Source organism: Asterias rubens, chromosome 5, assembly GCF_902459465.1.
Source record: "Asterias rubens chromosome 5, eAstRub1.3, whole genome shotgun sequence".
NCBI classification, from domain to species: Eukaryota; Metazoa; Echinodermata; class Asteroidea; order Forcipulatida; family Asteriidae; genus Asterias; species Asterias rubens.
The window spans coordinates 366,328-379,480 of record NC_047066.1 but is presented as its reverse complement, the minus strand read 5'-3'; the positions used below and the strand labels follow the sequence as shown (position 1 = coordinate 379,480).

Below are 13,153 nucleotides of genomic sequence, written 5' to 3'. Positions count from 1 at the left end.
GAACAGAAAAGAGACAATGATTTGAATTATCTTGCAAACCCTTTGTCTTCTTGGACTCATGCTTGTGATAAACAGAATATAACAGATACTCTCTTTAATGACATTGAAATACTTTCAAGAAATATTTTCTTCATTATGAATCCCAAACTGGCCGATGTTTTTTCTTGATAGTTAATCGCTAATAACTTCACCAATAATAGTTATTTAGATAGATTCGGCCAGAATAAGCACACACCACTGAAGCAGTCTGTTTCCTGATGTCTAGATTGTTTTTCAACCGGAAAAAAACGATAAAACATTTCATGAGTGAATTATTTGCGACCCAAAGGGCATATCATTTCCTGTGGTATACAAAAGTGCCGTTTTACAGCAGCCTGTCAGAATCTGGCTATGATTTTCAGAAACTCTATAGTTTGATAATGAGGAATGCTCAAATTGGCTCCCAGCATAATCCATCTCAAATGACATTGAGTTTAATAAAGAGAGTCAACAGCAGTCAACACCCGACACCTCAAAGTGGGACAGCATCTCGGTTAAAGACAAGGTGTGGGGTTACTTTAATATGATGGTTTCAATCTAGACTCAAATAGATTGATGGATTTATTATTTCAGCATAGGAGATCTCTGTGTGGACTGTAAGGGATCATACTCCATTCATTTAGAAAATAAACGAGTCCATCAAAATGTTTTTGTGATAAGGTATTCAGGATATTGAGAAAAATAGTTTCATTTTTTTTTGGAGGTTACAAGATATTTTAAGGCTCTCTTTCAATGAATAATAAATGTATGAAAAACAAACTGAAACACCTTTCCCTTTCCATCCTAACAAGTTTGATGGATTCAGAAATGCATGTAGGTTAGAAGTATCATTCTTGACTAACCATTGTCTATTCATGTATTGTTACATAAACCTACAGGAACATTCCTTTAAATGTTGTTTTGAAGGATACGTGTGTTTTTAAATGAATTGGAAGGATTCCTTAATGTAAATCTAATACCATACCTTAATTGATTTATAAAACACAGCGAAACTTAAACTGCTGGCTAGTTTTATTTCTTATTCTCTAAGGATTTAAACAATCATGTATTTCTCTAGTTTAAAAATGTCCACTCACACCAGAACTGCTCAACTATTTTCATGTACAATGTCTCCAAATAACTTATTACATAAAAATCAAAGACTGCTTTGTTTAAGAAATGCATGTTACTCATTGCTAAGATGAGAGACAAAGCATTGAAAAATGTCAAATCAGGTCATGACTTTTTACCATGATAATTTTTGTTGATGGAAGTAGGTCAACCCATGCTGTTGTTAGCTAACTACAATATATGGGTGAATCCCCTCAAGAGAAGTGTAACAATAATGGTTTCAGTTTTGTTTTTTCAGGGATTTTGTGAGCATTCATACTGATTTTCTTCTAATAAAAGTAAACAATGGTGTTTTGATTTCCTCGACTTCTACAGTATTCCAGGTGGAGTTATTAGACAAAGAGTCAAAGCTAGACGCTTGTTAGTTAGTTGAGAAAATGATATCAATCTTCAAGACAATACGATGGGTAAACTAAGAGAGGTTTGAAGTTATACCAATGGAATATCTCTTTTGAGTAGTGTTAGTTCTAACCAGTGGTTAATGAGTTATTCGTAAATACCCCAGACAGTTTCTCTACTCCTATTGGTGGAGAGCGCGTCACATTGGGGTGTTTAAACGGTTGATAATGACCAGCTGGAGCTGTTTATAACCGGCTGGCTTCCGCGTGTCGGGCGCGCACATGCAATATTAGCATGCGGAACGCAATTCATTACTAACAGCGCGTTATCTATTTCTAAGCGCGCGCACACACCACTCACGCGCATCAAAAAGATTCTTCTCAAAGTTTTTGAAAACAATATTTCAAACCTCAAATTTTCAATTGTCAAAGTGTCTATAATTGTAATTTTTTAACGTAAAAAAAAAAGAGAAAAAAAAAAGGGGGGGGCATTTATGAATGGAAATAAAAGAGTAGTGACTCGTTCTTAAACATCTGTTTAAAACCTTGCAGGGTCGTTGCCTTGCAGGGTCGTTATCACACGGCAACGACCCTGCCGGTTTTAGAACATGTCGCTACCCTTTTATTCCCTTATTAACTACCGGTTAAATAGAGTCTTAAACCACCAACACTACTCAAAAGAGATGTTCACATAGTGTTACCGCAAACTTCTTAGTTATACTTCCACCCTGCAAAGCTTCAAATCCTACTTAGGATGGAACAAAGAAAAACAGTTTATCTTCTCATTAATCTAATGAGAGCGGACCCTTACTCTTACCTTGGGAAAATAAGTTTACCAGGCAGTGAAAGTTGAGGAGCTTCCTTGATTACTGCAGGCATGTTCAGTTTCCTAGCTACAACCCCAAGCTATAGACAAGGATCAGATCAAACAGTAAATTACTTCCTGGCACTAAAACGCACATCATTTGCAGTCAATCCTCATTACATAAAGAGTAGATTATGAAATATCAAATCTCATTTCTGCTTTGTGTTTCTTTGTTTTGCTGTTGTATTATTGCAACATTACCATTTTAAACGATCTTCTTAGATTTTAACGAGGGTCACAGTATTTTTTTATAATGGACTCAAAGTAAGAGACTTTGCGTCTCGTCCAATGGGAAAGAGAAGAAAGGTATGACTCAATTCTTCATTTTACACACTAGACAAACGAGGAAGGGTGTAAGCTAAATGTAATGACTTGTTAAGCTTTAGTGTAATAATACAAAAGTGGTCGCATTTCCTTTAAGATAATAATTTAAGTCAGCAAATTACTTGGATTTCTTGCAAGGGATTTTGACATTTGACAGAAGCCAAAGGGGGCAATTTGTATGGAAAGTGTTTGCAGACTTTGTTGACCCTTCACAACATTCAAAGTCCCAAACATGCCATACATGTTCATCCGTTAAACATTTTGATTCTCTCATTAGAGATCTTCTTTTCATATGGAAGGTGGCTTCAGCTGAAAATTGAAATTCAACGTCAGCCCTTGACCAGGAGTCAAACTATTAGACTGCAACAGAGTTCTTCAGAGTTTGTGATTTGGTTGTCACTTCTTTCATTTAAACTGTAAGGTTTTTCTTTTCCCTTTCCTACATGTTGTCCCATATCTACAGTCGATGAACTCGGACGATCCGAGAACCCACTTTATACAAGGTTTTTCACAGAGCGTGTACGTAACGAGAAAAACAGATAATACAAGGTATTTTAGCGGAAGACAACTTGCGCACTTACCGGGTTGTCTGCAGGCCTCATGGCAACCTTGACCATCACATTTGCGTTAAATATATAAGTAGAGAAGAAAACCCAGAAGACATCATAAATGAGAAGACCAGTCAGGAGTAACGTAGAGACTTTGAGGCTTGGTAGGCGAACAAATGCTATCATTGTAACACACAGACCCATGGCTAGCGCTGGAGAGGGGATACAAAACAAATGCTATCATTGTAACACACAGACCCATGGCTAGCGCTGGAGAGGGGATACAAAACAAATGCTATCATTGTAACACACAGACCCATGGCTAGCGCTGGAGAGGGGATACAAAATAAATGCTATCATTGTAACACACAGACCCATGGCTAGCGCTGGAGAGGGGATACAAAACAAATGCTATCATTGTAACACACAGACCCATGGCTAGCGCTGGAGAGGGGATACAAAACAAATGCTATCATTGTAACACACAGACCCATGGCTAGCGCTGGAGAGGGGATACAAAACAAATGCTATCATTGTAACACACAGACCCATGGCTAGCGCTGGAGAGGGGATACAAAACAAATGCTATCATTGTAACACACAGACCCATGGCTAGCGCTGGAGAGGGGATACAAAACAAATGCTATCATTGTAACACACAGACCCATGGCTAGCGCTGGAGAGGGGATACAAAACAAATGCTATCATTGTAACACACAGACCCATGGCTAGCGCTGGAGAGGGGATACAAAACAAATGCTATCATTGTAACACACAGACCCATGGCTAGCGCTGGAGAGGGGATACAAAATAAATAAAACATCCAAGTGTTATTTGTCATCTTGGATCTTGTGAGGAACATGAAGATACATGTATCTTAAATCTCCAAACTCTCTCTTAAATTCTTTTTATTTGGTTTTATTCACCTCACTATGTCAGGTATTTGAACAGTACATGAAGCTGCACTCTTCCTAGTCTTGGTTCCAAGACCATTGGTGTTGCATGGTCACACACAACCATCGTTCCAACTTGGTGGGATCCGGGTATCAGAAACACAGAGCGCCCTCTACATTCGTTCATTACAAGCGTGTACAGTTTGCCGTGCGTTGGTTGTGTGCGACCACGCAACAACAATGGTCTTGGAACCAAGATTACACCCATCCATGCTTTGTTTGACATCGTAGTACATGTACATGTACATGTACATGTAGATATAGGATGTTTCAATGTACTTTCCTTTAACTACTTCCATTTCACTGTTCTTGTAATTAAAATGCGCTTTGATAAAAACACCTACTACTAAGCAAAGAGCATTATAAACATGTTGTTCATCTTTGGTTAATATTTCTAAAATTGTAAATGAAACTTGTGACTTCCGTACATTACATTTTGTTTGGCGTTTGCTGCAATTCCAATCCAAATGAAGAATTGGAACTAAAGTGCAATGTACCCAAGATCTATTGTCGGAGTGTATTTTGCGCCAACCTGTAAAGGAGGTGCAGATGCCAACACACTTTCTAGGGAATAAAATGCAATATCAAGTCTGGGCAGTCACTAAACCTCACTAATCAACAGTGTGTAATCATTTTTGTTTTATTGCTTTTATAATAAAATGTAATTGGCGCTTGTGCTGTTGGCAGTTGAATAAAATAAAATAATAAAATAAAAAGAGATGTCAATCAAACTGCCTGAATAAGGAGTTGGGAATCAAGCATTGTTATTATCATAATGCTGAATACATGAGCTGAATGTATGGTCTGTAAGCACATTAGCCCGTTAGGCTGAAAACCCAACCCATTTTCTCAGCTATGCTGTATATATATTGGTTTTCCTTATTATGGTCTGTAAGCACATTGGCCCGTTAGGCTGAAAACCCAACCCATTTTCTCAGCTATGCTGTAGATATATTGGTTTTCCCTATTATAATAATGCCTAGCCTAAGAAAAATATCTAGCAGCTATTTATTTTGGTTTTTACCCACACACAAGTAATATGCCTGTGATTTTTGGTCACAGCGCTAAGGAAAGTACTGAGTATACAGTGCTAACACACATCAGTGCATATGGGTACAAACCAACATTAATATTGTTTATCCCCGATGCAAATTTAGCATCTACTATATCTAGCAGCTCGTTTTGTTGTTGTGACATACAAATTATTGTTATTATTATTGTGCACAGCATTTACTTGAAGAGACAATGAATGGCAAGGCGAAGTTCCTCTATTAGAATCAATTATCCCTAGATACTTCCTTGCAGTCATTATTCCCTAGACTCCTTAATACAGAATTAGTCAATTGTTAATCCATGACCCTAGATACATGCTACATGAGACATTACATCACTCATATTGACTAACCATGTACCAAGCATTAACTGCTGGCTCATCTCTTGGCCAGACTCCTTAATACAGAATTAGTAAATTATTAATCCATGTCCCTAGATACATGCTACATGAGACATTACAACACTCATGTTGACTAACCATGTACCAAGCATTAACTGCTTGCTCATCTCTTGGCCTGACCTAATGCCAACAATCTGCACCCGTCCAATACTGACACAGACTAATGCATACTACACTTCTCAACTCCTTCATAAATGTTAAAGGTAAACATCTGGAGAATTTTCTCTCTCTCTTGGCTAGTAGTCCAGAGTTCCTTGGAGTTTAAGGGTTTGGATGAAACACATCCCAAGAAAAAGGATGGACAGCAATCTACTTCCCTTTGAAGACACTTTCTTCCAAGGACAAATCACTTCATCCCTATAGTAAAAAGCACATCTAGGAGTGAAATATTCCAGAAGGCATCACGATAATGACCAAGGGCATGGATGAATTTTGCCCCTGATGCCTCTATGACGTGTCTGGACTTGGGCATGGATGAATTTTGCCCCTGATGCCTCTATGACGTGTCTGGACTTGGGCTGCACTGTTTATGGTGTTACCCAATGCCACTATTAACATACTTGTTTTTATACCCAATGTTCTTTACCTAACAGAGCTTGCAGCATCAATTTCATGCAAAACCTGGTCCTCCATGTCCATAAATTAATGAAGAAAATGAAGAAGTGACTCAAGAATTAGGTTGAGCAATGAGTAACCAGAGAGCAATCTTGACATGACAGATAGCGTCAGATTCTTCCCCCCTCCCTGTTAAATGGAACAATCTACTATCATAACTGATCCTTAAACATCAATTATGGCTTCCTTCACAATGTAAACGGTTATTTTTCTAATTCTGGTTTACATCTTTGTTATGAAATGACCCAAGTACTGATCTTGCTGAAAACAATACAAGTCCATTTAAACATTCTCCAATTGTATTACTTGTTTTATAGGGTCTGTATACGCTTGGAAATGGCAATAAAAACTGTACTTTGGATATAACCATAAAGCATTTTGAGAAACATTTCACTTGAAGTACTAGAGGTATGGAAAAAGATATTGCATGTATAAGAAACATTACCGTAGTAGCACTTCTCAGATTGTATCTTTCTAAAGGGCTTAATCTTCCATCGTGGACATTCTCGCTCTAGAGTTACGGTGGTATCTCAGAAATGAAATTTCCACAGATCCCTTTTATTGTCCACGATAAGATTTAAACAATCGAACAGTTCAATAAACCAAAGGCAATTGCCTTTAAAAACAAACTCAATCACACCATGTGGATAGCCCTGATAACCTAATGGGCAAGGTCTAGAGTCAAACTGGAGTGTTTTAATGTGATGATAACCATCTGGCTTTTATTTATATTCAGTCTTCTTCATGAAACATTGATTGTCTGTAACATTACATGCGTGGTTACTTTTTTTGAAGTAAAAGTAAAGTGTATTATGTACTGGTATGGTTTAAATTTGTTCGTTTATTCATAAATAAAAAGTGCTTTGCCAAGGGCAAATTGACTAATGACGGATGAACGATCTCGTTCAGCAATTTTGCATACCAAAATAATTAGGCTGAACTAGTTTATTGCACACTGAAACCTCACATTGAGTCGCAAAATGGTGACGTTTTAGTTAATAGTAGCAACTAATAGTACAAGGAAAATCAATCACTGAAAATATTCCCGAAATATTTGTTTGGAACAGGAAATCAAACAGGGTGATTGGTGCAAAGGATCCTTAAATTCAATTCAATTCAAGAATACATTTATTTCCATACTCTCATAAAAGAATAACAACAGTTACATGTATTACGGAGTAAAGCAAAACATTTCTTTAAGTAAGAGTAACATGAATAAATAAATAGAGAATGGGCGGTTTTGGTAAGCATGAGCTTGTAAAAAAAACAGCCAGACAGACAAGAAAACAAGACAACCAGACAGACAGACAAACAGACAAAAGGACAGATGAACATAATACATGACACGATGAATTCGTAATAAAAGCAAAAAGATGGCACAACAAAACTAAAAATAAATAAGACAAGTATTGAAGATACTTAAACCAGTCAAATACTTCACCAATTAGCATCTTTTAATTATATAAAGATGGTTTATACATGTGGCTTCATATGCAGCGGAGTGCATGTTCTATAACAGCTTGACAAAGCGCAGCCATCATAAAAACTGTTCCTCTTCATTAACTTTGATTGAATTAATAATTACGTCTGGATGGGACTAAAGCCGTTGGTCCCATGTGTTGTGTAACGCATGTAAAAGAACCCAGTGCACTTATCGAAAAGAGAAGGGGTTCGCCCCGGTGTTCCTGGTTGTGGCTGCTTAATGCGCCGTAGCACCTTGTAAACCCTTATAAGGTGCTTAATAATTGGGTCTCAGAATTCATCACTGCAATAACCTATCTTTCTGAAAGTTTGTACTGTATATACTCAGCGCCTTGAGTACCTTGTTTGGTAGATACGTGCGCTATATAAGACTTTTATAAGATATTATTAAAAGGCAGTGTACGGTTAGGCCTTGAACTTGCATAAAGTCTATATCAGAATACACACACAGTTAATGCAATTAAAGATTGTATCATACTGTATGTGTATCCAGTGCTTGACCAAGTGCAGAGGATAATGTATACGTTGTAGAACAATAGAGAGCTACAGTTAAGATAGAGCGCTTCTGATACTAAGAATGGCCTGCATTTATAAAATCTCATCATTATTTAAATATCTCTGAACTAAAAAAGTAGGTTTGACATCGCCGATGCAATGATCAATCATCGTGGTGACAGAGGCAAAATTAATCGATCCTAAAATTGTCCCAAAAAACACACATGTAATTTCCCTTTGAGAGTCTGGGAGAGTGCCTTTAAAGAATAATTGCCCATAAATCTGGTGTTTGTGCTATGACTAATTTATAGTTAAAAGAAGTAAATGAACATTGCAATGACAACCCTATGGAGTCATGCTCAAAAGATAGTATAGGCTAGTCACAAAGAATCTGTAGATGTTATATCTTGTCCTTAAAAAATGCATTATTCATGTTAGGGTGTACTAGTCACGGTGGTCATGATGTGGGTCAAAGATGAGCAATGGATCATGCTCTTTCTGCTGTGACACAAGAGGTGTGCAGATATGAGGGTGGGGTGGAGGTGCTAAGATGTACAGGTACCTTCTTAAACATAAGCCAAAGGTTTTATGGAAAGGTTATTTTTACTGTAGTTGTTAATAAATAAATTTTATTTTATTTTTTTACTAAAAAATAACCCAGCAAAAGTAACAGGAAAAGGATTTTTAATCCAAGAGCAAACTGGTTAAAATGCCATTCAAAAGTTTATACTTTACACTGTCTTTTACAAGCCTCAAATACATTCAGATTATTAGGCTCAAACTTAAGTCACCTTACAATTGTTCACTGAATCAGTTCAATATTGCAACCCATGGACTAGGCCTATTGGACTGGCAAGCTAGCCTATTGGACTGGCAAGCTAGCCTATTGGACTGGCAAGCTGGCCTATTGGACTGGCAAGCTGGCATTTTCAGCCTGTCTCTCTAAGGAATTCCTATATCTACACGATGCTCTAAAATGAATAGTGTATTGAAGTCCTTCACGTTGCCCCAGTCAAGACGTCAACAAATATCCATTTCAGTCCACTAGGGAAATTATAGTTCTTGAGGCTGATAGAACCAAGAATCGCTTCAAAATGCCTCTTAAACCATCGGATAGTGGTGTGGTCAAAGACGCTCAATGTATTGGATATGCATCCTTAAATACTACATTTTTAAGCACAACTTTGAATGACAAGGAGATATTTCAACGGCCAATGTGTCTGCAATTTCATTTAAATTTATGATTTCAATGAAGACTAAAATGTTACAAAAAGTTTACAAAATGCTCCGAATAATTTTATTTTTTAAAGGGGTACCTGAATGAACAATCGGCATAAACAGAATTTCAAGCGTCGTAAAATTTGGATTATTTTTCTGTATTTTTAATTTCATATACATGTACATGTAGATCTGTGATTTAAAATAGAAGAAAATAGAAGTGTGCGCTCTTAAATCTTGTCCAAGATGTGCCAGTTGATTCTACCTAAACAAAGTCTAGCCATAAGCAATAAGTTACTGATGCTTTGTATCTTTCTATCAGTACACCTTCTTGTGTTATTATTTACATCCGTCAAACCCTCTAGGCAGTCATGCTAGTGTAGCAGGAAGCCATTGTGATAACCCCATTTTGTGATTTGGGACTGTCAAATAAAGTCACTTTCTAGGACTGAGTGTTGGAATGGCTCAGGGCATGAGTTGTGTTGCACTTTACTGTGAAGCTAGTATTGCCAACCATTATAACAGGTCTGGCTCAGTTAGCTTCCAACTTATACTCGGACTAAATTTTAAGTGACTGTCCCCCAAAAAATCAAGCAATTATTCACCCTTTGGTGATGTTGGTTAACACATTTATTTCCATACACATCCAAAAAGCAAGCTTGTTTATAAATAACAGTGCATTTTTATAACCAATATAATTGAAAACAAAGAGCGGGAAACAAACAGATGTTAGAGGTTGGTCAGATTTTTAGAGATGCTTATGGGTAAATAGGCTGTGCAGGCATGGGGAACCTGGTGGGGGATTGTATATGAAGTTTGTCTTATTATGGTTTCAGTCCTGCAACCACATGTTTACATGATTCACATAAACTCACAAAAGAATTGTGTTTTCAAATTTAAATTTCTGCTATTATTTGTGTCAGGATGAATACAAAGTTTTAGGGTTGCGGCGTAAAGTTAGGGTCTGTCGGGGAACCAGAAACAAAACATTTTTTGTTGTCTAACTGGGGTAATGAGCTTAGCTTTCTATCTTAACTAGGCCAATATTTAGGGTCTGCTTGCATTGTAATTTTTGATTTGTACTTTTCCTGTTTGTATAATGTTTTGTGTCATGTATTCCTTTGTTACCATGTTTGTGACACCAGCTGCTGGGCTTTTTCTACATGCAGTCAGTGTACATGTATATGGCTTACACATTTGTTTTGATTGTAATAGCTAGTTTGGTTTTAATTGTAAAGTGCATTAAGGGATCTGTGTACAATAATGCTATATAGATGCAGCTTTGTTAATTTGTTTGCATTATTGTTATTGTTATTGATGTTGATTTTGCCCAAAGAGAACGGAACATCATTATTGTACACAAGTATTGTCTAATTTAAAGTTTTATGTAAAGAACAGCAATTTTTAACAACAGCTGCATGAATCCTGAAGCGAACACAAAGAGATAATTTACATGCGAAAAGTTCAGCCTCAATGTAATATATACCAGTATCCCTGACAAAGCAAGATCAATGTTTTTAATGAGAACAAGCGACAATTGTAACAATAGGTTTGATTTAATTTGGTTTGAGTCAATATTGAGAATGACAGTAGAACAGGTTTAAAAGCAACATCTGCATTAAGTCATGTGTGAAGAATTGATAGCAACGAAACAAAGGATTTAATTGTGTAGCTTTGCAACAAAGGAATTAACTATATAGCATAAAAACAAAGGAATTAATTGTGTAGCATAAAAACAAAGGAATTAATTAATACTTGTAAGTATTGTCAGTAATCTATTCCAATCATTCGCTGTAATTTTAGCAATATACAATTTTTTCGTGGTTTTGTATTGTGCTTTACATTTTATTGTTCGGTTTTATGAACATGTTTATTATAATAATAATAATAATAATTTTTTAATGTCTCCAATTGCCAATGGAAAACAATTATCTGTATATGTTATGCGGACAATAAAGAATTATAATCTAATAATCTAATAATCTAATTATGCATCACAAACCACAATTTCATAACCATTTTCACCACACACTATAATTTTGTATGAGTTATATCCCATATTTGTTGATATCTCAGATCTTGGGCGACAGATCCTTTGTTATCAAATAAATAGAAAGCAATGCTACATTGTGTTATGGTCAAACTTAATGCTATTAGATGATGATTTTTATGTGATTTGTGATTCATTTAAGTCGTAGTAAAATATCTTTGTTACCGAAAACGCTTACTGCCGAATATAATATCCAATAGTTCAATAATTGAGCTCAATGTCATCATGATGTTTTGTTAGGAAGAAAAAACTGTTGTAAAAAGCTGTCTCCCGTAATCTTCGAGGAGCTTAAGTGCCACAGTAACAATAATACTAGAAATCCCTATGATTGAGTGTAGTGCACATTCTTTAGGAAATGTGCATCAGATTCCCTATGATTGAGTGTGGTGCGTTGTTTAGTTAGATGCTATTTGCTTCCCAAAATGGTAGACAGTGGCCTTATGAGTGACATCACTGGTATGAAGCTTTGTGTAGAATATAGTGAAGTCTACTATATTGAAGATTGATAGACAAGACTGCACTAACATTACTTACGCACAATGTATCCTTTGAAGTATTTATGGTGCAACGTGACCAGAATTCTACACTGTAACTAATTTAGAGTTGAGGTCAGCTTAAAGGCCTTTGCATCTCTTGATGGCCCATTGATATAGCCCTTAGAGACATTAAGATGTTTTAATGCAAGTGTCCATATCTCCCAGGCCTACGATTACACGCAGGCTGTGGCCTTCCTTGCCCTGGTCTTAGCCTTGGTGCCCCTTCAGATGTTTTAATGCAAGTGTCCTCATCTCCCAGGCCTGGGATTACACTGAGGCTGTGGCCTTCCTTGCCCTGGTGTATCAGCCTTGGTGCCCCTTCAGATGTTTTAATGCAAGTGTCCTCATCTCCCAGGCCTGGGATTACACTGAGGCTGTGGCCTTCCTTGCCCTGGTGTATCAGCCTTGGTGCCCCTTCAAAAATTCAAACAGGCCTTTAAAATTTTGTAATGAAAGCGCCCTTTGCAAAATGAAAACAGCCTTGCCCTCTCAAAGATAAAACTCCAGGCCTGATCTCCAACTAAATCCCATGCCTCATGTCTGTACAATCATTGGTCTGGAGCTCAAAACATTAATGTCTATGCTTCTCCGATGTCATCTCTTCTGAACTTTGATAAAAATTGAACTTCTTTTTATAAAATCTGCAAAGTATTTTCTTTTCTTTTATCCTTTTTCTGTACAGTATGTCGACATTAACAATCAACATAATTGAAATTGACTGCTTCAGAGGCTTATTCCAATGTTTCCCCTGGAAGCCACAGTCATAGCCAAAGCAGCTAGTTTACACCCTTAGTACTTGTCATTGTATTTTAAATGTTTCTCTGTATTAGCGCTATTCAGCATTGTTTTTTTTTCTAAAAAAAGAACAAGGACTGCCTTATGGTCACTCACCCGACCTTTATTGTGCAGTTTGTAGTACAGGAAATTATAAACAGACTGAGGTCATAAGATGGTTGTGCTATTTTGACGAAATAAAGAGATTTAGAAAGTTGTTAAAGTCACTGTGAAAGATGTTGACAATATGCCCCCGTATGATCAAAGTGCACAATAGCTGATGTACCACACTCATGAACAGCAGCCATGGTACATTGTTATCATGGCCACAAGACTTTTGTCTTGACACCCCT

At 36.8% G+C, this 13,153-nt stretch overlaps 1 protein-coding gene across 3 annotated transcripts in view; it reads right to left on the bottom strand.

Moving 5' to 3' along the window:
• LOC117290564 (signal peptide peptidase-like 3) overlaps positions 1-13,153 on the bottom strand; it is a 59,210-nt gene that overhangs the window by 8,555 nt on the left and 37,502 nt on the right. For all 3 annotated transcript variants that reach the window (XM_033772009.1, XM_033772010.1, XM_033772011.1), the window contains exons 7-8: positions 3,258-3,436; positions 2,305-2,393 (exon numbers count right to left, since the gene is read on the bottom strand). In XM_033772009.1, coding sequence (XP_033627900.1) covers positions 2,305-2,393; positions 3,258-3,436 — 268 coding nt within the window. The remainder of the gene's footprint in view (positions 1-2,304; positions 2,394-3,257; positions 3,437-13,153) is intronic.